Source organism: Gobio gobio, assembly GCF_949357685.1.
Source record: "Gobio gobio genome assembly, chromosome: 17".
Taxonomy (NCBI): Eukaryota; Metazoa; Chordata; class Actinopteri; order Cypriniformes; family Gobionidae; genus Gobio; species Gobio gobio.
This window is the reverse complement of record NC_137110.1, coordinates 47,134,233-47,162,197: the sequence shown is the minus strand read 5'-3', so window position 1 is coordinate 47,162,197 and position 27,965 is coordinate 47,134,233. Positions and strand designations below refer to the sequence as shown.

The 27,965-nt window shown below is 40.2% G+C and overlaps 1 protein-coding gene across 1 annotated transcript in view; it reads right to left on the bottom strand.

The window, feature by feature from the left end:
• plxna1b (plexin A1b) overlaps positions 1-27,965 on the bottom strand; it is a 165,978-nt gene that overhangs the window by 76,522 nt on the left and 61,491 nt on the right. Inside the window, exon 4 of the mRNA XM_079840050.1 lies at positions 8,277-8,414. Coding sequence (XP_079696176.1) covers positions 8,277-8,414 — 138 coding nt within the window. The remainder of the gene's footprint in view (positions 1-8,276; positions 8,415-27,965) is intronic.

The following is a 27,965-nucleotide window of genomic DNA, read 5'->3' as shown; positions in this document are numbered from 1 at the left end:
GAAAATAAATTAAGTTATTATATACAAGATATTATTATTCACTTAATTATTAGGTAACACTTTATTTTATAGTGACAGTTACACACAAAACCCTAAACCAAACCTTAACCCTGTAACAAGTACATGTAAATAATTCATATTTCTCAGCACTTAGTTGAGTAATTACACTGTAACAACCTGTAACCAATTATTAAAATATTATTAATAACTTAATTATTAATCTAAAGGCAAATATAATCCATACACACACACACTCTCTCTCTCTCTCTCTCTCTCTCTCAAACACACACACACACACACACACACACACACACACACACACACACACACACACACACACACACACACGTAGTCAGGTGTGAGTATCAGTTTACAGAGTGAGAAACCGTGATGGAGGGATGAACAGATGGTGAGATAGTGAGGATGGCGAGGTCAGGTCAGTGTGTGTGTGTGTGTGTGTGTGTGTGTGTGTGTGTGTGTGTGTGTGTGTGTGTGTGTGTGTGTGTGTGTGTGTGTGTGTTCAGGGCACAAGTTTCTCTGTGAAATCAGTTCACCATATGCAGCCTGTCAGCGTGTGCGTGTGTATGAAAATATACAGTGTCTGTAAAATAAAGAGCAACACTGTTTGATGCAAGCTCATTATTAATTTGTCATTTTAATACATGGTGAAACTCATCATGTAACACACACACACACAGGCGAGCAGCCGCAAGCGGCGTTCATCTGATATTCAGCGTGTTAAACTGCCGCCTGCAGCCAAAACACACGCAAATGAATTCAAGATAAATGACACACACACATTACACAACAACACCTGATGATGGTGTGTCAAAACACACACATTCAATCTCCGAGATGAGAAAAACTCAGCACCTCAGGCTTCAAACGTCAATCAAATATGTGACACAATGATGACACGTGTGCGTGTGTGTGTGTGTGTGTGTGTGTGTGTGTGTGTGTGTGTGTGTGTGTGTGTGTGACATGAATAACACACACACACAGACATGGGTGATCTCTATATCAACCTCTATATCTGAGATACTGGAAGCTATCAGCTGATGTGGGAAACGGTTGCGTTGGAGAGTTTTTACAAGCGTTGACAAGACGAAATTCACACAGGATATGCTTTTACATTAAGAACATCCCAAATATAATATATATATTTTGCAACAGACACACGAAGGAATGAATCAAGAGACTTTTAATACAGACCCTACACACACACACACACACACAATCAATACAGAACCACACACAAACGACTGAAGTTCTTAATTGCAGTAAGACTGGATGATTCACTCGGTGCTGATATGAAGGATTATGGGATTAACTTTGCTCCAGATGATCAATGATTTGATTAGACAGAACAAAAAGGTTAAGACTCTAAAACGCACCGGCTTAAACACACACTCCTGTGTGTCCATGATAACCTCCATCCCACATTCACACCATCACCGCTCCTCTTTATTAAACCACAATTCTTCCATTCTTGAATCATCCATTGAATCAGAGCTCATTCTACACTTGTAGCCTTTATTTTATTCCCTGCAGTCCATTTATAATGTTAGTCAAGGTCTTTTGCTACTGTAAATTACCTCTGATCTATGATTCATGAACCTCCACATTCCTGCATATTTTACACTGCACGATAGAATGGATAGGGTCGGGTATACCAAATCGATACTTTTAAAATGGAACCGGTGCTTAAATGGTGCCTGAAACGATACTCATTACAATACGATATTCTTGGTATGCTACAAACCATTTACATTTATGCATTTGGCAGACGCTTTTATCCAAGCGACTTCCATTGCATTCAAGGTACACATTTACTTTTGATCAGTTCTTGCTTTCCCTGGGAATCGAACCCATGACCTTGGCGTTGCCTTGATAAATGTGATCAAAGATGGCCTTAAAAAATTGAATCTGCATTGTTAAACCTTTTGAAATTTTACTTAAAAAACAGCTCAAATCGAACCTCTCATTGAAGTAAAAGAATTGAAAGTGAGGGGGAAAAATCACATTATGAAATATTTTTTCTCCAAAACAAGTTGGGACAATTATTTGCCCCTTTTATTAAATACGTTTTGCAACCTCCTTTTTCCAAGATAACAGCTCTGCATCTTCTCTTATAATAGAGAGTTTAGAGAACACCTGACAAGAGACCAGAGACCATTCCTCTATACAGAATCTCTCAGATCCTTCAGATTCCCAGATCCATGTTGGCGCTTCTTCTCTTCAGTTCAGCCCACTCTTTTTCTATAGGGAAATGGGACTCAGGTCAGGGACTGGGATGGCCATTGCTTGGTTTTGTGCTTAGTGAGCCTTTTTTGTTTTGATTTTGATGTTTGTTTTTTGATAACTGTCCTGTTAGAAGATCCTAACATGGCCCATTATAAGATTTCTAGCACAGGATGTCAGGTTTTGATTTTTTATCTGCTGGTAGGTATTTGATCGAATCTATGATGCCATGTATCTGAACAAGATGTCCAGGACCTCTGGCAGAAAATTAGGCCCACAGCATTGATACAGAGTATTTCATTTTACACATGGGGTACTTTTTTAGCCCTGTGTGCACCAAACCCATATAAAAGGTGTACTGTGTAACATTTTTTAAGTAAAACATTCAAAAACCACTAGGCCAGTGTTATATATTTTGTTTAGTTGAGTACTGACAATATCCCAAATGTTACCAACTAATTATAAATTGTGAGAAAATTGCTATTTTAACCAAGGAACCAGGACGTGTGAGGGAGTCGCCTGTCAAATACGTCATATCTGCGTTACCCTCGGTTTCCGGTTTTATTTTGCAGAAACGCTTTACTCTCACTGCAGTGTGAACAAGTGTCATAGCAGCCGCCGAGTGAACGCACAGAGTAAAGTCATAACATCATTAACACACTCAGATGTGTCTAATATGATAAACAGAGCTGCGTTACCTCATACTCATGGCTGGAAAAGCAGAAGTGGCACTGGCGACTGTGGCATAATAAAAGTCCCGCTGCTCATGAGGCGTGTGTTGCGTTCATCTTATTACCAATCGCTCCAGTGGCCTTGCTCAGCTCCACAACACTCGGCCCTGCTCTGCTTCACACTACAGTAACGTTAATAATCGCATCCATGAACATGATTCCAGCCCGAGTCCTATCCCGATTCTTTTCCTGTGAGGTGAAGACCACATGTCCCAAGATTCTGCGCTCAAACTTGGCGTCATCAAACTACGCCTTTGTTTTGAATAAGCGATCTCTGACGGACGGAAAGGTTACAAGTGTTTGGTGCCAAAAAGCTCTTTTTTGTGTGTTTCATCTGTCCATAGAACATTTGAAAAAAGTAACACTACTGGAACTTCAAACGAGACGGGCTCTAAGGTCAGATGAAACAATTTTTGGGCAGCAAACACTTAATATGGGTTTGGTGCACAAAGGGATAAAAATTACCACATGTGTAAAATTAAATACTCTGTTGTATCTTTAATGCTGTAGGCCTAACTTTCTGCCAGAGGTCCTGGACATCTTGTTCAAGCACCTGCAATGGTCATGAACCCTATAGAAAATGAGTGGGCTGAACTGAAGAGAAGAAGCGCCAACATGGATCTGGGAATCTGAAGGATCTGAGAGATTCTGTATGGAGGAATGGTCTCTGGTCTCTTGTCAGGTGTTCTCTAAACTCTTTATTATAGGAGAGACGCCTATATATAGACGCAGAGCTGTTATCTTGGGAAAAGGAGGTTGCAAAAAGCATATAATAAAAGGGGGCAAATAATAGTTTGAAACGAGTTTGAGGAAAACATTGTGATTTCCCCCTCACTTTCAATTCTTTTACTCCAATGAAATGTTAGATTTTTTCACATTTTTAATAAAATATCAAAAAGATTAACAATGCAGATTTATTTTTTACAGCCATCTTTGATCATATTCAACAAGGGGGCAAACACTTTTTCACACCACTGTATTTTAGAACGCATCGCCTTATTATTTCCATGGCGACGCGTCATGCTTCTCACATGACACACCACGTCCACAATAGTGCTGTATGACAGATACATGGGCGTCAGAAGCAAAAAAAAATGTGGGTGGGTCCACTCTCAGAAAATGTTTACTGGAGTAGATGCCATTTACATTAAGTACAAATATACCGCCTTGTTTGCTCAACGTCTGGTTAGGGCAAGACAAAATTACGGAAATCACTGTATCATTGAGAGTGGCAATAGTGTAGGGGTAAGACGCATGGCATCAAGTTTTGATGCAAATCGACCCGAGGTTCGAATCTGCCTTTTGCCAAACTCACTCTACTCCCTTTTCCCATCACATAGCAGATCGGAAAGACATTTATTTCAATAAAAATTAAGAAAATGTTAGAAAAGTGGACATAACGCATCTAACAAGCGTTTAATAAGAAGTGTTTATCGGTTAGGGGTAGGTAAACGGACATGTGCTGAATTAGAGACGATAAAAGTGAGTGGGTCCAATATCATTGATCGTAAAAAGTGGGCGGGTCTTGTCCCACCCACATACAATGGTTCCGACGCCCGACAGATTTATCGCTTTTATTCCGGTTTTCCTTTTTTATTCAAAATATTCACAAACTTATTAACTATGTTATGAACTGTCTGAAATACACATATTTCAAATATGTGTAAGTGAATGTGTTTTGTCATTTAAAACCCTTTAAAATGATCATGTTAGCTGATCTATAACGCGCGATGGATGCTGCCATTTGCCCCGCAATTCAGGAGAATCAGATCTGTCAGATTTACATCATAGAATTGTTGTCGTATTTCAATGAGTATGAATCAAGACACATTTACTTGAGATGCAAAATAGGTAAATATCAATGTTCATCTGCCAATGGGGTCGGAAAAATAAACTTAATTCAATGAAAAAACAAGAATGTTTGTCCCAAATGACATCATTCCGACTCTGAACAGGTTGTTTTTGCAGGTTAGTTTAAACCCACTGCTACACTTCCAAAGGATGAGATGGAAACAGTAAAAACGACGCCATCATTACTGTTCGTATCGCTGTGTATCAAGAGATGAGATTCACATATGATAATGAGCGTTAGGTTTCTGACCAATCAGAGCAGAGCAGCTCTCAGAAAGGCGGGGTTTAGAGAGACCGAATCCTTGATCGAACCGTTTCAGACACTGTGAGAAAAGAGCTGATGCTGCAATGTGTATACATTTTTTTAGTTTTAATGCATGTAAACCTATTGTAGGAGACTCCAAAACAAAGCGAGGAACCCTTAAATAGCTTAATAGGGGGACTTTAAAATGCTGGCTGATTGAGGAGGAAGTTTTGAGTTTGATTCCCGTTCGAGTGTCATCCAGATGTGTCTGTAATCTGGAGAGCTGCAAGAGCTGATGGTGTCATATCGCGCGGTGGTTCGCCCGGGGCCGAGCGGAGCGGACGGCGTGAGGAGACAGGCTATCAAACACTTTTTAATTAAGTGCTGGAGAACAAGGGGCCAATGCTAAATTACTCTGTCAGGGCTTTAAATGGAGCTTGTGCTTTTGCTGAGCAGCGCCTCAGACTCTCTGCCAGCCGTTTTCATTATCCTACAAAGAAGAGTGAAGGAACAGGAAAAATAGAAACTGACAGAACACAAAAGACACAAAGGACTTCTTGTATTTTGCGGGCGTATTCTACTGGAGACACCATCATTTCATCTTTGCAAACTTTAAACAATGTCACTGTATAGTCTCAAACACTCACATTTTGATCAAAATCATTAGAAAACGTTCGTTCTTCTGGTTTTAAACAGTTCTTACACAGACTTCCCCAGCTCAAACACTCCCTCCATCTGGCATTGGTCAGTCGAGCAGAAAGACCCGCCCCAAACTCACATGATTGAGTTGAGTCAGAAGCAAACATGTGCAGATGCTTGTGTGTGTTTATCTCAAACATGGCAGTGTTTTATAAGAGTCCGTTTTATAATCATTCACAGAACAGGGAAACAAACACTGAAAATAAAGAGCATAGAAACTCATGAATATGTATTACCATTAACTTTATGAGTTCGTATCATGAGTTTGTGATGATTATCATTGATTGTGTGTCCAGCAGTGATGCATTATCTGGATTCAGAAGTGAATGTTCAACAAAAGATCAATGGAGTCTCATATGACGTACAGAGCAGATACACACATAGCTGCATTGCAGAGGTGTGGGTGTGTATACACTAAAACATCAATAATCAGATCAGATGACACTGTAATTTACATCTCATTGATCTCTCACTGTATCTTCTACGTGTGTGTGAGAAACTTAAACACCTCTATACTCCATAACACACATGCATGATCGATAGATCAATGAGGATTTGAGGACAGTGCTTATTAAAAAAAAATGTTGTCGTCCATTTTATTTTGTCAGTTTCACATGTCAAACAAGCATACATTTTTGGCCAAGAGCTTGTATTGACAATGCAAGAGTCCAGCACTCTATAAAGTCTCCTCCAGCACATCCCAAAGACTTTCAATGAATTTAAGGTCTGGACTCAAGAGGTGCCAAATTATGTGTGAAAATGATTCTTCATGCTCCCAGTGTTTGGGTAGTTTTTGTGTTACCCAGATCCTGGGTCAGATGTGACAACCCAGTGTTTGGGTAGTTTTTGTGTTACCCAGATCCTGGGTCAGATGTGACAACCCAGTGTTTGAGTAGTTTTTGTGTTACCCAGATCCTGGGTCAGATGTGACAACCCAGTGTTTGGGTAGTTTTTGTGTTACCCAGATCCTCGATCAGACGTAACAACCCAGTGTTTGAGTAGTTTTTGTGTTACCCAGATCCTGGGTCAGATGTGACAACCCAGTGTTTGAGTAGTTTTTGTGTTACCCAGATCCTGGGTCAGATGTGACAACCCAGTGTTTGGGTAGTTTTTGTGTTACCCAGATCCTCGATCAGACGTAACAACCCAGTGTTTGGGTAGTTTTTGTGTTACCCAGATCCTGGGTCAGATGTAACAACCCAGCTTTGAGTTATTTTTCGCAGGCTTTTTGCGACCTCTTCAGGAGAGAGCAGTCAAATTTGTGCGTGTCTTCGGTAAAATACAGGTTTGTGTACATTTTATTATATCTATAAATTCGTTATTGTGCTGTATATCGTTTAATTTTATGCAAACCAACATACAGGGGTGTGTGATGTGAGTCACAAAAACGAGTGTCACGTCGATCTTTTCGCGTGATGGAAACACCTGGTGGCTTGCATAAAATTTCATGATTTTATTAAAAAAGATACAGAATATAAATACTTATGATTTTAAAATATGTTCTCAGAACTGTACACTGAATGTTTATGGACAGGTTATGGAGTCAGTCATTTCCGTACATTTCGGCTACGAGTGAAACGCAGGGCGGCGGTCTAGAGTTAGAAGTTCCCCCGCTGAACATGACAAGCTCCGGCACGAGATACAGCGCCGTTACAGTGGAAACGGGACAACAGAGACTGCTCGATTACACTTCAATTACTTCTAAACGTTTAATTTTTACTTATAATATTTGTTAAATGAGCTTAAATGTAGGTAATATGTATTAAAAACTATATAAATTATGAGCATTAGTTTTGTAAAAGCTTTGTGCAGAATCATCTGAGTTGGAATGAATGGATTGTGCATAACGAACACACAACCTACTTGTGGAACCATTAAGATTTCTTGTATTTTGAGGTTTTAATGGCAATTCACCCTTCGCCGCGAGTTTGATTGAAAAGGCGATCTGACCATTCACATCGCAGAATCTGCCGGTTTGTCCGACAAAGCAGTCAGGAGAGATAGTAGATTAACGTCGGTGGACTTGAACTTGAAAAACGATGTTTACTGTCGTCTTTCCGCAGTTGAAACAACATTTCTTTTAGTGTTCATTCATGTTTATTTCATGCTTATCAATGAACTAGAAGGATAGATAGAAGGAGATAATCGGTTCACGAGCAGCTTTAACTGAGGCGCTACAGCGATCACGACACATTAAAGAGACACAAAACGCTATTTATTGTTTACATTTCTTTAAAAAATGACAATTTCAAAGTTGAGACTTTGTTTCATATCAAAAGTAACTTGCTCTGTCCTGTCTGTCGGCGTGTTGTCCGTGTCCTCTTTGCTCCGCGATGTATTTTCTCTACGTGAGAGAGTGTGTGTGGTGTGAGAACGCCATGGCTTGTCGGACATAGCAACAGTAACTAAAGGGGGCGGGTCTTTGCGAACGGTCAATTAAGCACCTTTTTGGAAAATGATCCTGTCTAGGTAATGTGTGCATTATGAAGCGTGTAAAAGTGAGTGCTCACCTGTTTGTCGGTGAGTGTGTAGATGAACTGGAGGTCGGGGCTGAACAGCATGTCCCGTAGCACCGGACTGCCCTCGCTCACCGGGACGCTCTCGTACACCAGCGCCGGCCTGGACGGACTCACCGAATTAATCAGAATCTGACAAAACAAGAGCATCAACATCTCATTAATATCGCATAACACGAGCACAATCATCTCACACACAGAAACGCACAACACGCGGCCAAACGCTTTCATCATGTGAAAACACAAACATCATTACAATAATGATATCAGACCGTCAGGACGCGCTAATCGCCGCGAATATAATCATCTCTGTCTGCGTCTCTCAGGAGAGAATCGGCGAGAGGATGAGAGCCGGGATCAAATCCCTCATTCAGCATCAATCTCTCCGTACGACTACAAAGAGGATTAGATACATTAGCTGCTAATTGAATCATACAATGAAGACAGACGCAACTGTTACACCAACACCAACGGCACATTTATACAGGCTTATACTGCACCAACCACACACAATACACTCACTGTGAAACTTAAACACACTGCTTGACTCAACTTCAACAAAGTCTTCACTGTTCACAAAAGCCATCTGAAAGCAAAGTCATGTTTTCTTTATTAATCGTTATGATTTACTCAAACTCCATTAGAACGTATCAAATAGTAATGAGAAAGAAAGAACGTTTAACAAAAAGAAATTGAGCAAAATTTCAGTGTCAGGGTTTTTATGAAGAATAAATTTGAATATATTTAACACAACATCCACACTGATAAAAATGATTCTGTGGTGAAGTAAATATTACTAAAAAACAAATGTCATTTCTATACGAAAAAGTTAGTTAAGGCAAGAATAAAAAAAAACGAAGTAAATTCTATTTTAGTACTCAATTCAAGCTTTAAAACGTAAATATCAACGTTATAAAATTAAGTAAAACTACTCAACTTTTCTGATACTGGTGTTCCCATCATGCATTGGGGTTTGGATAATTAATGAGGTTGATTTTTCGCTGTTTTATCATTGCTTTTGTAGTTAGGTTTAGTAACTTGCCATTTTGTGACATCTGGAGTTCATTTCTACCCAAAATGACACATTCATAATCAAAAATTATCCATCTAATGTTACTGTCACTGTGTATTGTGCACCAAGTATTGAAGTCTCTGTGTTCAGGTGTTTCGTTACTACTATTACGTACATATGGTGTCTGTCTACACAATATCTATTGTATTATTTTTTACTTAGATGTTTAAGCATACACTTTAAAAGTATGCATTTCATTTTATTAGTGTTAATTCAGAGTAAAATATATTTCAAAGAAAACTTCAATTAAGTAGAAATTACTCAAAGTTAAGTAGAGTTAACTTAAAGGGTTAGTTGACCCCAAAATGAAAATTAGCCCATGATTTACTCCCCGTCAAGCCATCCTAGGTGTATGTGACATTCTTCTTTCAGACGAATACAATCGGAGTTATATTAAAAATGTCCTGGCTCTTCCAAGTTTTTTAATGGCAGTGACTGTTGCTCTGTTTTTGAAGTCCATTAAAAATGCACCTGTCCATCAAATAACATGCTCCACGCAGCTCCGGGAGGTTAATAAAGGCCTTCTGAAGTGAATCAATGCATTTGTGTAAGAGAAATATCCATATTTAAAACTTTATAATGTTAAGTGTCGGCCGACTGCCTTCCGTATTCAATTTATGGAAAAAGTGTTGAAAGTGCCTCTGCCGATCAAAGGCTTCTGTTACCAGGTGCGCTCGTCAAACTTCGCGTACGCATCTTGAATTGCGAGAAGCCACTTTCCACACTTTTCCACGGAAGGCGATCGGCTGGAGCTTTTATGGATATTTTTCTTACACAAACGCATTGATTCGCTTCAGAAGGCCTTTATTATCCGTGTGGAGCAGTTATTAGCATTTTTTATGGACTTCAAAAACAGAGCAACTATTACTGCCATTATAAAGCTTGGAAGAGCCAGGATTTTTTTTAAATAACTCCGAATGTATTTGTCTGAAAGGATTTTTTTTTTAAGATGAGGATAAGTGCTCACGGAAGAGGTATATTACAATATATTCACACAGAAAACAGCTATTTTACATTGTAATAATATTTCAATATTTTTGAGCAAATAAATGCAGCCTTGGTGATCATAAATGACAAAAAAAAAATCTTACCAACCCCAAACTTTTGAGCAGCAGTGCATACACGAAGAACAGAAGCAAATTTAAGTCATCATTCACTACAAATCTCCATTAGGGTTGCACAGTCATACAGGTTTAGACGTCACGAGAGTGAATGATGACAGACTTTTCATTCAGATACAGTGAGCATATACGAGTGCATCAATGTAACGAGACCCAGTGGAAGTATATATTACTTATGTAAATATGATGGGGCGTGGGGAAGCGTGCATGTTGAACACATCCATCACTTCTATTGCTCTCAATAAACATGCACCATTAACGGAGCAGCATCTCTGACGGTGACGCAGTGATCGCTCGTGTGCTTCAGCCAACAGAGTACGAGAGCCTGTTAATACACCAACATTTCATCTCAAACCACATAAAATCACTTACACACTGACACACACGGAACACACATGAATGAGCAATACACAGATCAAATGGAGTTTTATTGCCATTACAGACCCAATGCAAGGGAAATATTAAAATAAAGCCGCCTGGGATCATGCTGCAACAAACGGCACAATAACCTTAGAGAAAACAATAATTAATCCACAATAAACACAGAATCGAGTGAATGGTTTTGACCAATATATCAAGATTTTACTATTAGCAAAAACAGTCCTGTTAGTTGAGATGTAATTACGTTTGTGTTTGGATACCCTTTATTTGAACTTTAATTGTTACTTAAATTAGTCATGATGTAATATATACATAACTATGCGGGTTAAGGTTTGGTTTAAGGTTAGTTGCTTGTAATTATGCATTATACACTGTTATTACTATAGTAAGTACATGTAACTACGTCCCCAAATAGTCGGTAACGCTTTATTTTACAGTGTCCATGTTACAAGTGACATGCTGTTACTAGAGTAATAACTATTATGCATAATTACATGCAACTAACTCTAAACCAAACCAAACCCTAATCCTATAAACAAGTACATGAAGTTAATTAATATTACTCAGTACTTAAAGGTGCAGTGTGTAGTATTTATGAGGATCTATTGACAGAAATGCAATATAATATACATAACTATGTCTTCAGTGGTGTTTAAAGACCTTCCATAATGAACAGTTATGTTTTTATTATCTTAGAATGAGCCATTTCTATCTACATACTAGGGATGCACGATATTGGATTTTTGCCGATATTTTTCAACTCGTTTTGGCTGATGCCGATATCGATACCGATTATGTTTATTTTTTCCCTTTATTTGGAAACCACCATTTTGAGCAAAAACATTCTTTTTTTCATTCTGATTTCAGATTTCTGAGGTCTCCTTACTAAAAGGATACTTGTTAAAGATAAATACATGTTAATAAAGTTCTTTTTATAATAAGATTATATTTGATCTAAAAATAACAATAATAAAGTCAGTGATTTTTCTCCCCAGACAGATGCAATTGTTACCTAAATATTTTATTTTTGGAGTTAATGTTTGTGCACATGAAGTGGGGGTGGCATGGCATCAGTTGATGCTGTATTTAGCTTTAAATAAAATTATTATTCATTTTAATAAAAAAATTAAACTATTTTAGTGCTCCTTAGATTATTTTTCATCATCCATTTCATACAATTTTATTACAGATTAATAAACTGTATATAAAAGTATTTAATTTACAAGTGTCATGCTTGTGATTTGACATCATTACTGCTTTATTTATTCAGAAAAAGAAGTAACTTCAATTTATTTGTGTATTCTACTTTTCATTTTATTACTACAACAGCGCCCCCTCTACATATATATAATATTCTAGAGGGCTGGCACTAGGACCTGGAGGAGGCTTCTGCTGCTGCGAAGGCTGCTGCGCACGCTAGAGAGTGGGGAGACGCGATTGTTTTGGGCTAGTTTTGTTGTGAAAACCGGGCAACCCTGCGTTGACGGTCACGTCCTTCTGTACGCGCATTCACAAATTCAAGGCAGCATTTAAAAACGGTCAATATAAAAATCACCACACATGCAATGTATTTGCTTGTTTTCACTACAAGAATGCCCACACTGCTGACATGATCTTAGCTATAGCACTCATTGCACACGTGAGTATCAACACGTTATCATATTGGCAAGGCATATCGGCATCATTTTTTCACGATTCCGATGTCGTGACGACAATATTGTGCGTTCCCTACTACACCAAGGGTCTCCTTACAGTGAAATCACCATTTTGCGCTGTCATGTTTCTACAGTAGCCCTAAATGGACAAACTGCTCTACAGAGCGCTAGCTACTTTCTGCAGTCTCCGACGACAACATCTTTGTCCTGTGTCAACCACCGTAGCTTCTGTAAGTGCTTCGAAAGAGAGAGGCGAGCGGTGGACGTTTGCAATTTAAAACCTTGGCGCTAGAAGCCGCTCAAATGTACACACTGCACCTTTAAATGTATAATTACAGTGTAACAAAGACACCGTCAAATAAAGCGCAACCAAATATTCTTAGCAATTCAAGATTTCTTTAAAAACAAAAACCGCATGGAGGCCTGTTAGATGAGCTGCTAATGTCGGATCAATATTTGCACTTTGAGGGTTTATACATCTGTAATATGTCCCAAAAATGTCAATGGTGCACATTAGATAAACTTGCGACATTTGTGAATTTAAATGCAAGTGAATCAGCTGTGTGACAAGTTTCATGTGTTAATCACACATATGTTGCCTAAAAGAGAATCTGCTGATTTCCAGATGAGGCTCTCTTTCACATGTCAAAGAAATTCAACACTGGACGAGAAACACAAGAATCTGCTCTAGACGTGCAGACATGGGTTACTATTGTAAACTACGACTAAAGAATTAACTGAATTAAACTTGCATTTATTTTATTTCAGCTTGTTGCCAATTAAGGAAACATCTTGAAGTACTCAAACCACTAAAAGTAAAACAAACAAAATCCTAAGAATTAGACATAAAAAAACAATAAAACAAAAACAAAATGGTAACGCTTTACAATAAGATCCCATTAGTTAACTTGGTTACCCTTTATTTTAAGGTGACATGGTTACATTGTACTTACTCAAATGTACTGAGCATTATATGACGATATATCTGTGACAGGCTCATATCGGCTAATAAATTTACTCTAATTTACAATTTACTCTAATTTACGGGCTCTAATTTACATATATGAATAATTATTCGAGGTGCACTTTTATACACAATGAAAACCGCATGTATTTGACCGGAATTCGAAATCTAGATAGCGTGGCGAATGTTTATTGGTTGTCAACGAATGGGATGAATGGGATAAATATCTTCAATACATCCTGGCTTTATTAAGATTCAATACATTTTGGCAGGAATAAATTTGATGATTCCCATTCTTCACGGCGAGGTTGTAACTACGACTTCAGAAGTGGGAAGTAGAACATTTCCGACAGCAGGTGAAGGCAGCATTTTCATGTGTTTAGACTATAGGCTGACCGTCACACGAGTAATAGATTTCAGGGTTCAGAAGTGCATGAGAAGAGGTGGTGCGACTCTTTTGTGCCGGTCTGAACTCTGGGTGGTGACAACAAAATTAAATATTGCGTGTGGCATCAAGTTAAAAGTCAGTGGCGGTGAACTAACGGCAGTTTCAGGGCGCATGAGGTCTTGACTCGATCTGATGCTGGTGTGGTGGTACTAATTCAATCAGTGCAGATTTGCGAGCGTGGTTGAACATCTTCCACTGTGTTTGATGAAGGCTGTCCAGCGGCGCTGATCTCGCTCCCTCTGGTCACACTTTGATGAAGCTGATGCCGTTTCATGTTTCAGCAGCGCAGCGACGAATGACTGCAGACATCACGCATTTGACTTTAAATATCTGCTGACTAAATTTAACACACACGTTCAACTGTACATAAACTCATGAAATATTAATCAGACTAAACCAGGGACAAAAATACACAAAGCCAAACTATCTGACTGCTGCATGATAAACAAACACACCAGTGAAAAATACACTTCACAAAACACAAAGATCTTACACACACACACACACACAGTGTAAACAATGCAGATATACTGTGGGAACAGAAGTAAATAAACATACAACACTCACCAAACACAAACCAGACACCCACCAGAGACACAACTGACACAAACACAGGAAGAGAGAGAGAGTGTGTGTGTGTGTGAGTGAGTGAGTGAGTGAGAGAGAGAGAGAGAGAGAGAGAGAGAGAGAGAGAGTGTGTGTCTGTGAGTGTGGTGAGTGAGTGAGTGTGTGTTGTGTGTGAGAGAGTGTGTCTGTGTGTGTGGGAGTGAGTGAGTGAGTGAGTGTTGTGTCTGTGAGTGTGTGTGTGTGTGAGAGTGAGTGAGTGTGTGTTGTGTGTGAGAGAGTGTGTCTGTGTGTGTGGGAGTGAGTGAGTGAGTGAGTGAGTGTTGTATCTGAGTGTGGTGAGTGAGTGAGTGAGTGAGTGAGTGTGTGCGTGTTGTGTGTGAGAGAGTGTGTGTCTGTGTGTGTGAGAGTGAGTGAGTGAGTGAGTGTTGTGTCTGTGAGTGTGTGTGTGTGTGTGTGTGTGTGTGTGTGTGTGTGTGTGTGAGAGTGAGTGAGTGTGTGTTGTGTGTGAGAGTGTGTGTGTGAGTGAGTGAGTGTGTGTTGTGTGTGAGAGAGTGTGTCTGTGTGTGTGGGAGTGAGTGAGTGAGTGAGTGTTGTATCTGAGTGTGGTGAGTGAGTGAGTGAGTGAGTGAGTGAGTGTGTGCGTGTTGTGTGTGAGAGAGTGTGTGTCTGTGTGTGTGAGAGTGAGTGAGTGAGTGAGTGTTGTGTCTGTGAGTGTGTGTGTGTGTGTGAGAGTGAGTGAGTGTGTGTTGTGTGTGAGAGTGTGTGTGTGAGTGAGTGAGTGAGTGAGTGAGTGTGTGTTGTGTGTGAGAGAGTGTGTCTGTGTGTGTGAGAGTGAGTGAGTGAGTGAGTGTTGTATCTGAGTGTGGTGAGTGAGTGAGTGAGTGAGTGAGTGAGTGAGTGAGTGTGTGCGTGTTGTGTGAGAGAGTGTGTGTCTGTGTGTGTGAGAGTGAGTGAGTGAGTGAGTGTTGTGTCTGTGAGTGTGTGTGTGTGTGTGAGAGTGAGTGAGTGTGTGTTGTGTGTGAGAGTGTGTGTGTGAGTGAGTGAGTGAGTGAGTGAGTGTGTGTTGTGTGTGAGAGAGTGTGTCTGTGTGTGTGGGAGTGAGTGAGTGAGTGAGTGTTGTATCTGAGTGTGGTGAGTGAGTGAGTGAGTGAGTGAGTGTGTGCGTGTTGTGTGTGAGAGAGTGTGTGTCTGTGTGTGAGAGTGAGTGAGTGAGTGTTGTGTCTGTGAGTGTGTGTGTGTGTGTGTGAGAGTGAGTGAGTGTGTGTTGTGTGTGAGAGTGTGTGTGTGAGTGAGTGAGTGAGTGAGCGAGTGTGTGTTGTGTGTGAGAGAGAGTGTGTGTGCGTGTGTGTGTCTGTGAGTGTGCGCGAGTGAGTGAGTGAGTGTGAGCGAGTGTGTTGTGTGTGAGAGTGTGTGTCTGTGAGTGTGCGTGAGTGAGTGAGTGAGTGTGTGAGAGAGTGTGTCGGTGAGTGAGTGTGTGTTGAGTGAGTGAGTGAGTGAGTGAGTGAGTGTGTGCGTGTTGTGTGTGAGAGAGTGTGTGTCTGTGTGTGTGAGAGTGAGTGAGTGAGTGAGTGAGTGTTGTGTCTGTGAGTGTGTGTGTGTGTGTGTGTGTGAGAGTGAGTGAGTGTGTGTTGTGTGTGAGAGTGTGTGTGTGAGTGAGTGAGTGAGTGAGTGTGTGTTGTGTGTGAGAGAGTGTGTCTGTGTGTGTGGGAGTGAGTGAGTGAGTGAGTGTTGTATCTGAGTGTGGTGAGTGAGTGAGTGAGTGAGTGAGTGAGTGAGTGTGTGCGTGTTGTGTGTGAGAGAGTGTGTGTCTGTGTGTGAGAGTGAGTGAGTGAGTGAGTGTTGTGTCTGTGAGTGTGTGTGTGTGTGTGAGAGTGAGTGAGTGTGTGTTGTGTGTGAGAGTGTGTGTGTGAGTGAGTGAGTGAGTGAGTGAGTGTGTGTTGTGTGTGAGAGAGTGTGTCTGTGTGTGTGGGAGTGAGTGAGTGAGTGAGTGTTGTATCTGAGTGTGGTGAGTGAGTGAGTGAGTGAGTGAGTGAGTGAGTGAGTGAGTGAGTGAGTGAGTGTGTGCGTGTTGTGTGTGAGAGAGTGTGTGTCTGTGTGTGTGAGAGTGAGTGAGTGAGTGAGTGTTGTGTCTGTGAGTGTGTGTGTGTGTGAGAGTGAGTGAGTGTGTGTTGTGTGTGAGAGTGTGTGTGTGAGTGAGTGAGTGAGCGAGTGTGTGTTGTGTGTGAGAGAGAGTGTGTGCGTGTGTGTGTCTGTGAGTGTGCGCGAGTGAGTGAGTGAGTGTGAGCGAGTGTGTTGTGTGTGAGAGTGTGTGTCTGTGAGTGTGCGTGAGTGAGTGAGTGAGTGTGTGAGAGAGTGTGTCGGTGAGTGAGTGTGTGTTGAGTGAGTGAGTGTGTGTTGTGTGTGAGAGTGTGTGTGAGTGAGAGTGAGTGTGTGAGCGAGTGTGTTGTGTGTGAGAGTGTGTGTCTGTGAGTGTGCGTGAGTGAGTGAGTGAGTGAGTGTGTGAGTGTGTTGTGTGTGAGAGAGTGTGTGTCTGTGAGTGAGTGAGTGAGTGAGTGAGTGAGTGAGTGTGTGTTGTGTGTGAGAGTGTGTGTCTGTGAGTGCGTGAGTGAGTGAGTGAGTGTGTGAGCAAGTGTGTGTTGTGTGCGAAAGAGTGAGTGAATGAGAGTGTGTGTGTGAGAGAGAGTGAGTGAGTGTGTGTTTGTGAGTATGTGTGTGTGTGAGAGAGAGTGAGTGTGTGCAAGTGTGTGTGTGAGAGAGCGAGTGTGTTGTGTGTGTGTGTTGTGTGTGAGAGAGAGAGAGTGTTTGTGAGTGTGTGTGTGTGTGTTGTGTGTGTGTGTGTGAGAGAGAGAGAGAGAGAGAGAGAGAGAGTGTGTGTGTGTGTGAGAGAGAGAGAGTATGTGTTTGTGAGAGTGTGTGTGAGTGTGTGTGATGTGTGTGTGTGTGTGTGTGTGTGTGTGAGAGAGAGTGTGTTTGTGAGTGTGTGTGTGTGTGTGTGTGTGTGTGTGTGTGTGTGTGTGTGTGTGTGTGTGTGTGTGTGTGTGTGTGTGTGTGTGTGAGAGTGTGAGTGTGAGTGTGAGAGAGAGAGAGAGAGAGAGAGAGAGAGAGAGTGTGTGTGTGTGTGTGAGAGAGAGAGAGAGAGAGAGAGAGAGAGAGAGAGAGAGAGAGAGAGAGAGAGAGAGAGAGAGAGAGAGAGAGAGAGAGCGTGTGGGCATGTTTTTGTGAAATATCAGGACACAAATGTGTATAATGACATGGGTATGACATAGGTATTACAAAAAGAGGGTGAAATATGAGGACGTTCCCCATGTCCTCACTTTTCAAAATGCTTATAAATCACACAGAATGAGTTTTTTTTCACAGAAAGTGAACTGCACAGTCTCCTGTGAGGGTTAGGTTTAGGGACAGGGGCAGTGTAAGGGGATAGAAAATACGGTTTGTACGGTATAAAAACCATTACGCCTATGGAATGTCCTCACATTTCACAAAAACAAACATGTGTGTGTGTGTGTGTGTGTGTGTGTGTGTGTGTGTGTGTGTGTGTGTGTGTGTGTGTGTGTGTGTGTGTGTGTGTGTGTTAATCTGTAGTCACTAGAGGACTGGTCTTCCTCAGGGAGAAGCAGGCGATTACTAAAGCACTGATGCCTAAAATGACTGTTTAAGGAAGCCAGACGTAATTAAACGATGACATATTCCACTTCCTGTTTCCTGATTTTCCTGCAGCATCTACTCAACATCTCAAAGGACTGGAGACGCTTTAAGAGTCAAATACAAGGCTGGAGCCGAACCCTGCCATCACACACACACACACACACACACACACACACACACACACTGCCTGCCAAAAGTTAGAAATCTGTCCATCCTGTTCCTCTTCAATTCAACAAAATCATCAGAGGAAGAGTGGCAGAGTTTTTTCATGTTTAAAATTAATTAATTGAAAACTGATTAATTGTTAATCTAAATCAAATAACTTATTTATAAAGCACTTTAAAAGTGTAGCAAAGTACAGCAGCAAAAAAGATTTGTATTTGAATCTATAGTGAATTGATTTGATTCAGTCAAACCCTGTAAAGGAGAAACAAACCATCTCAGTGACATCATGAGTCTACAGTAAATTGCAGAGCCACAGGGCACACACACTCTCTCTCTCTCTCCCTCTCTCTCACACACACACACGCGCGCACACACACTCACGCATACACACACACACACACACACACACACACACACACACACACACACTCTCAGCGGTGGCATGTGGCAGTGGTGTGCTGACAGCTGGGTGGTCGCCAGGCAACCAGGTGGGAAACAGATGCTGCAGCTGTGGTCTGGCCTGTTGCCACAGTAACACCGGTGGCATCGACCCCTGGACGCGGCGTGTGTGTTGAAACAGAATCCGGTGCACAGCGAGTGAACTCACAGCAAGACTGTTTAAAGGTCCATCAGAGCCGACCGCAAGCCAACGTCAGCGCCGCCAATTAAGAGTGAAGTGTGTATCGATCGGTTTGTGTCAACAGCCGTGCGTGCGTGCGTGCGTGTGTGTGTGTGTGTGTGTGTGTGTGTGTTAGAGAGAGAGTAATTAACGGCGCTCTAGGGTCGTCTGGAAGGAAGTTCTTGGGGTCAAACAGGAAGTGAACAACATCTCAACGAAGGCAGAAAGGTTCAGACTCTCCGTCTCGTGGCTGCATTTATCAAATTAGACATTGACAGACTAATTAGATGATACAAATATACATTCTGCAGCCGAGAGACATTCACTCAGAGTTCAATTCAATCCCAAGTCTAGTAAACAAACTTGCTAAGTACCATCATTTTGACCATGGATTAATGGGTTTTGTGCAAAGCTTGTCCTCAAACAATGTGCAAACTGAGTTTAATAGTAACACACAATCAAATTAGAGAACAAACACAACTAAAAAAAATCATGTAATTTAACTATTTTCATAATTGATTCTATGGATTGTAGATCTCAAAGTACCATGGTTTTACTGTGTGATGCATTCGCCACAGCACATTTCGGTAAGGGAGGTGACGTGAATAAACTTCTCTTCCTCAAGGAACTGATCGAAACAATAGAACTGAATCATGGGAACGTTGTGTTCTGGGAAAAGGAGTGTCTGCCAGTGAAAAATGTCTAAGTCATGGCAGAGATCTGATCAAGATGGTTTCAGAGGCCAGAACAGCCAATCACACACACACACACACACACACACACACACACACACACACACACACACACACACACACACACACACACACACACGAGGACAGGAAGGAGACGGCACTGGCTCATAACATTCAGGAAGATGTTAATTCACTTCCACAGGTGGTCGGCACATTTCCTCTCATCTGCATTCCTCAAATCTGTCCACCGTCACAGACTAACACAAATACAGCAAATCATTTAGCCTTGTGCTACTTATCAAGAAAATAAATTAATAAAATAAAATAAAAAAATAAAATAAAACTAAATAGAATAGAATAGAATAAATAAAATACAAATATTAAATAAAATATTAGATAAATAAAGCAAATACAATTATATAAAATATTAAATACTAAATATAGAGTAAAAAAATACAAATAAATAAAATATGAAAAATATTTAAAAAATTGCTGTTATAAGGCATGTTTTAAGGCATCAAAGATGTGCTCCCGATGCAAATCAATAGTGCAAATCAATAGTGAGTGAATTGTCTCGTGTGCTTCACATGTGTGTGTGATTGATGGGGCTCTATCTCAGTTAGGATGCTGTCTATGTAGGGAGCGTACAGTGATGAGCAGAGCTGATCGCCCTTATATCTCACTCCACTAACTGCAAATGATCAAGTAATGTCTGTGTTTGGGGACAGGTGAGCAGTGTGTGTGTGTGTGAGAGAGAGAGAGAGAGAGAGAGAGAGAGAGAGAGAGAGAGAGAGAGAGAGAGAGAGAGAGAGAGAGGGGGGGGGGTCTAATGCAACAGGTTGCTATGGTAACCCCTCCTGAAGCGTAAACGCTGATCGCTGCAGAATGCGGCCAATGAACAGATCAATCAAAATGATTAGCTGGAGTACAGCGGGAAGATCACAGCTAATACACACTGAGATTGATCCGCAACAATTACACAACAGAACACACAGATGAGTGACAGAGCAATTACTGACGAATACAGAAACATCTCACACACACACACACACACGCAGTCATGTGCCCAAACACTGGTTAAATCAGATGATACCTGGAAATGGTGTGATTATCGCACTGGTAATAAATGCAGGTATATGAATATGATACAATAGGATGTTATTTTGTGTCCTCTGGGGATTCATAGCGCTTTCCTAATAAGACATCCGTCTCCTGGCAACAGTTTCTATTAGCTAATTAACAGCCTAAATGAGGACATGCTTATTTTTGGCAACAGCACACACACAAAAGAATAAAAGGTTAGTTCATCCAAAAATTAAATCCTTTCATCATTTCCTCCTCACCCTCATGTCCCTCCAAACCGGTTTGATTTTCTTCAACAGAACACAAAATGAGCATATACTGAACGGATACAGTGATGATCCAAATAAACATCAGTGGCATAACAGTACCTGGTTTACATTTACAAATTTGACAGACGCTTTTATCCAAAGCGACTTACATTGCATTCAAGGTACACATTTTACATTTTTACTTGCTTTCCCTGGGAATCGAACCCATGACCTCGGCGTTGCTAGCGCCACGCTCTACTGTTTGAGCTACAGGAAAGCTGGTTTCTCACAAAAAGCATCATACGACTCCAGAGGATTTAGTAGGTCCCTGTGATTTCCACAATGCAGAAAACGCGGACGGAATCGTGAAATTCAGTCATAAAAATGTAATTTTCTACAGAAAATACACTCACCTAAAGGATTATTAGGAACACCTGTTCAGTTTCTCATTAATGCAATTATCTTATCAACCAATCACATGGCAGTTGCTTCAATGCATTTAGGGGTGTGGTCCTGGTCAAGACAATCTCCTGAACTCCACACTGAATGTCAGAATGGGAAAGAAAGGGGATTTAAGCAATTTTGAGCGTGGCATGGTTGTTGGTGCCAGACGGGCCGGTCTGAGTATTTCACAATCTGCTCAGTTACTGGGATTTCCACGCACAACCATTTCTAGGGTTTACAAAGAATGGTGTGAAAAGGGAAAAACATCCAGTATGCAGCAGTCCTGTGGGCGAAAATGCCTTGTTGATGCTAGAGGTCAGAGGAGAATGGGCCGACTGATTCAAGCTGATAGAAGAGCAACTTTGACTGAAATAACCACTCGTTACTAGGGATGAAACGATTACCGGTTTCACGATAAACCACGATAAAATTTAGTGACGGTTAGTAATATCGTATAAAATTTTATTATCATTAAAACCGCGTGTGATTATCACGGTTGTGAAAACTCGCGGTAAATCCTGTGTAGTCAGCGTCAGTCAGGCGCAGCACCGCTGTTTTTTGAATGATAAGAAATGGCAGAAGGCAGTGACAGCACTTCTGGGGATTGTTCAGCCTCTAAAAGGACCAAATCTGAGGTGTGGTCATATTTTGGCTTTTACAAAAGTCCTGAGGGAAACTTAATCTAAGATGGTCACCCTGTCTGCAGAACATGCCAGAAGAAAGTCACTGTAATAGGGGAAACACTTCAAAACTACGAACGGCAAGTGGACTTTGACCTCAATACCAAAACTACATCTGGGAAATAATAACGTGAAGCGAACGAACAAATTTAGTCAAGACTAGGGTGACATTTAAGGGATAATAATCAGGGCTTGACATTAACAACCGCCATTTGCGGGTGTAACGTTATTTCGGCTGCACACTAGTCACTCTGGCTGTTGAACTTATAATAGTCTTCTCAAAAGCCATCTGTTATAATCGCGTTGCGCATTATAACCACTCACACGTGTTTCTATTGAGTTTATGAATGCAATGTCTCATAATCAGAGGCGTTCAGATTAGTCGGAGTTTCATTCAGAGCGCGCGCCGCTCTTACTCGCTGAAATCTACTCAAAGCAGAGATAAACGTGCGATGTATGCAGGAGATTCACTCATCATATAGTGGTTGTACTGTTTTTGTTCTATTTCAGCAGCGAAAATGGTTTTAAAAACACAGCAGAAGCACAGCGCGTCTGATATGACTGGCATAACGCTGGTGAATTTAGGGACCGTCTCTAAAGTTACATACAACATTGGTAACGTTACACGTTTCAAACTTCAGCATTTGAAGAGAATGACAGTCATAAAACTGACTGTAAAGTGATCATTTAGGTGTCAGGTATGATGCACACATTTTGATATTTAATAAAATAAACTGTCAAATATGGATATGCATTATTTCACTTGGATACTGTTTGGGCTCTAACACAAAATATGCTAGATTTAAATGCATCATTGCTGAACACTGTAAATATATTCTCAAGCAATATTCTCATCAGAGATAATATTAGAGATTATATTTACGACAAATTATTATTATTTATGCGTTATGCGTTGCTATTGACGACGGCCATTAAGGAAGGAAATCCCACAGAATCTAGCTTAAAAAAGTGCTTAGAGCTGCTTGATTTATTTGTTGTTTGTTGATTTTCAAATATAAAACTTGTTAAAATGTTTTAAGTGTGTGCATCAGTTCTTTTTGAACACTTTCATCTCGTTTGAACAAAACCGTGATAATATTGATAACCGTGATAATTTGGGTCACTATAATCGTGATGTTAAATTTCCATACCGTTTCATCCCTACTCGTTACAACCGAGGTATGCAGCAAAGCATTTGTGAAGCCACAACACACACAACCTTGAGGCGGATGGGCTACAACAGCAGAAGACCCCACCGGGTACCATATATATTGTACAGTACAACATTAGTCCTAATGTAGTAGTAGTGGTAATAATTAGAATACAATTATTAAAACTATTTTTAAGGTAGAATACAATGTTTTCATTTTAACAGGGAACCTCTGTTATGCTTTGCTAGCCTGACGTCGTCATAATTCTAGTCAGAATATATAATAATAATATTGCTCCATTGGGCTGTGATTATGAGGCGTTTCAACCGAACCAGGAAAGAAAATGCCTCTGCACTCAATTGGATTGACCTACAACCAATCAGAGCAATGGAGTAAGTAAACGACGCATAGTTGTCAACAGAACTCAACTGCACGCACACTGGAAGAAGTAGAAGAAGAAGATGAGTGTAAACGATCTTTACCGGTGTTGTACAAATTATTTAAGGATACACAGAGTACTAACCAACACGATCATAATTTCTGAGAGAAATAGTAAAGGTGAATGCATATACGAACAAGTTCTCCGTTTAGGATGAAAACGAATTCAACCCAAGCACTTTTTGGTGACGTGGATGATTACGTTGCTGTTGATCATCTGTCCATCATTGTATAAAGCCCGCCCTGACAATTTGATTGGTCCGAACAGCTCTGGTTTGAGCATAGTTGCTTCACAAGTGATCAAGTCCAGACTGAACTTCCCGACCACAAATGTTGTGGGCGGGGCTAAGTTCGGCTGGCATCCAGGTTAATGCTTTGTACTGTGTAGGCCAAAAAATTTTACTGTTTCATTTTCATTTGATTAAAATATTAACTAAAAATACACACCAGAATTTCTGGGGGGTGGGGGCTTTTGAAAAAATAGGGCCCCATTAATGTAATAATAATAAATAAATAAAAAAGATAAAAAGTTGTTTTTATCAATTAAATTAATCAGACATGCTTTTGTTTATTAAAGTTTAATTAAACCATTAATCCAGAAAAATTTACTGAAATCATAGAATCTGGTAAAAATAAAAGTGTTTTTCAAAGGGCCCTAAAATGATGCATGATTTTGCTAATTTTGCTATTTTTTTAATAAATTGCTGTTAAATTGTATACGTTTCAAGATTTAAAATAAATAGACTTGCTTTTGGATTAATACACTTTCATTTTACCATTAAAACAGAGACCAAATTAAAACAGAAATGATGGAATCCAAAAAATAAAATAAAAATGGATTTCATAAGGCCCTAAATTGGAATATAATTGTGGTTTTGTTAGTTGACGAAAAGCTAGTATTTAAAAACAGAATCAGAATAAATCACTTACTAAACAAGAAGATTATTATTAGTTTAGCTGCATGTCATGTGACCATTAAACAACGTCAAAAAACCGTGAACGTGTTGATAAATAATTGAAATATTCATGTAAATATTTTAGCACAAAAGGCTTCAGCTGGCAAAAAAAGGGGAATCCCTGCCTCAAAACATTATAACATACAAAAGAGGGATGAAATCCCACACGTCCCCTATAGTTGAGCAGCAGATGGTCACATGTGTAACACTCCTCCATCTGACCACACGCTACAGAAGAGCAGATGACCTGTCCTACTTCATTATACAGACACAATACAGACACACACACAGAGAGACATCTTCATTTACTTGCTGTGAAATGTCTGTTAGCATGTTTTTGCAGTCTGTATCTCATGCCATTCCCTAACGCTCCACACATTCATTCTCCTTGTCCTGTGGGAGAGAGAGAGAGAGAGGGGTTGCCGCTCAGAAGGACGAGGTCTCTCTCCTCAGGCTGTTTACAGGCCCTCTGAACTCGGTTTGCTTTATGAACACAACACAAACGCTTCTTTTCCACCGTCTCTCAGTAGTTTAGTTATTATGATCGATGTTTCTTCCTCTCCATGAGGCATCAGGAAAGCATTGTTCCCAATGGACAGATAGAGAAACAAGAATAAAAAGACAGGAAAAACCTCTGCTGGAAGGCAAATTACTAAAGTTTGGGACACAATTAAAGTCTCTAAACTCGGGCTGAACCCCACCAAACATACGCATTAGTAGGGCTGCATGATTCATCAAAATAAAACTGTTATTGCAATATTGCAATAGTGTGATCATCAAATCACAAAGGCTGCGATTTAATTAAATAAATATATGCAATGCGTGTTTCAGAGTGAAGCGCGGCACGGTGTGCATTTACACACAAACAGTTCCAGTGCTTTTAGTGCCGGGGCTTATTTACAGTTGTACAGTAAAATAAAATGATTACTTTTATTATTATGACTATATTTTTATTATTTTGTATTATATACGTTCTAATTGTAGCTATTACAAAACATCACAAGAGTAATATTTCTTTTGTTTAATAATTTTATTTTGTAATAATAACATCCTAATAATACAAATATTTTTATATTGATATATAAATCACAAAAACAAAATCGACAAATTGTGCATCCCTACAAACAAACAAAAAATTGCATTAAAAATAATTTTTTTATTATTATTTTTAACAGAAAATAGCAATTGGATTTTTCCCCAAATCATGCAGCTCAATACATCAGTTACACAGATTCACTATTTAACACCATCAAACCTCTGTGGTTCAGCACATTTAAACTTGTGGTCGAGCTCAGGTCACATGACACAACAGAACCAATGGTGTTGGTCAAATGTGGCATCAAGCATCTAAAACCACTAGCTTCATTTGCATAGTCACGCGTCTCTTCATGCGGCCACGTCTCTCGTGATTTTATCCATCGGGAATTGATCGAAAGGTGAAAAGGTCACTGCACATTGTTCTTTTGTATTAATGTGCACTGATGAATCCAGCAGAAATGTGTTTTAAAAAGCATACAGGGTCAATTTTGAGTTTATATTGACTTTAAACATTCAGTGTGATGAGGTCATGTGACTACTATTTGACATGATTATCATTACATTCATTGTGTTCTAGTGTACTTCATGTTTCACAGAGGCGGTCAGAACGCGCGTCTCGTACGCCGGCGGCAGCAGTGCCAGTGATTTTAATAATCACACACACACACGCACGCTTGGCTGCAGCTCGCCGGCACTGAGGGGTTTGACCTCGCCTGATGGAGGGCCACAAACTATTACAAGCCTTTTCTGCTAAGAGCAGAGCAATTGAAAATCCATTCATCCAACACACATACACCGCCTCCATCTGCAGTTATTGGCCCACTAAACAGCACAATACACACACACACACATAAGTTATTATGAGAGCGACACACATACGCAGGGTAATTATGACAAGTCAAGAGTGCTTTTCAGGGACGCATCTTAACTACAGGTATTCACACACACACACACACACACACACACACACACACACACACACACACACACACACACACACACACACACACACACACACACACACACACACACACACACACACACACACACACACACACACACACACACACACACACACACACACACACACACACACACACACACACACACACACACACACACACACACACACACACACACACACACACACACACACACACACACACACACACACACACACACACACACACACACACACACACAAGGGCTGCACGATATTGAAGAAAAATGTGATATGTAATAACTCGTTAAATAACGCAATATTTGATACAATCAATGATGCTTTAAGTGTGTTAAATAAATTTAAATCAACAAAAAAATGAAAATGATACAACCAACATACAGGTTTCACATTCTTTTTGTGAGAAGAAAGTGAACAGTGTTTAACAGTAGCATTACATAAAAAGTAATTGTCATTTTAATATCAATGTAAACCAGGGTTTATGGTTTCAGGAAGGCCTGCATTAGGTTTATTTAAAGGAACACTCCACTATTTTTGAAAATAGGCTCGTTCTCCAGCTCCTCTAGATTTAAACAGTTGAGTTTTACCGTTTTCGAATCCATTCAGCCGATCTCCGGGTCTGGCGGTAGCACTTTTAGCATAGCTTAGCATAGATCATTGAATCTGATTAGACCGTTAGCATCCCGCTCAAAAATGACCAAATATTTACGATATTTAAAACTTGACTCTTCTGTAGTTACATCGTGTACTAAGACCGACGGAAAATGAACAGTTATGTCTGGGAACTATACTCTCATTCCTGCGTAATAATCAAGGAACTTTGCTGCCATCCCATGGGTGCAGCAGCGCAATGATATTACACAGCGCCTGAAATAACAGGCAAATTACGCAGCGCCTGAAAAACTTCCGTCAACATAACCAACGTGACAACCTGCTTGCACAGGGAGCGTGCTGGGGACTATTTTCAGGCGCTGTGTGATATCATTGACATAGACATGCTAACGGTCTAATCAGATTCACTGATCTATGCTAAGCTATGCTAAAAGTGCTACCGCCAGACCCAGGGATTTCCTATTTTCAAAAAAAGATGAGTGTTCCTTAACAGCAGAAATGTAATAATCAAATTTGCAGATAAAAGTCTGCTTAGACTTTACTGTATGAATTACAGTATACACTGATTCTTATTAAAGCTACAAAAGTTATTCAGTCAAGAGCAGTGAGTGATTTTCTCTGTCTTTTGTTGTTTGATTGACATTAATAAAAGGTTTATTAGGCTGCGGTCACTTTAAGAGCTGCACGGATTCAATATATTGTTACACGTGTGCATTATTTCTCAAATGTTTAGTTCCCTT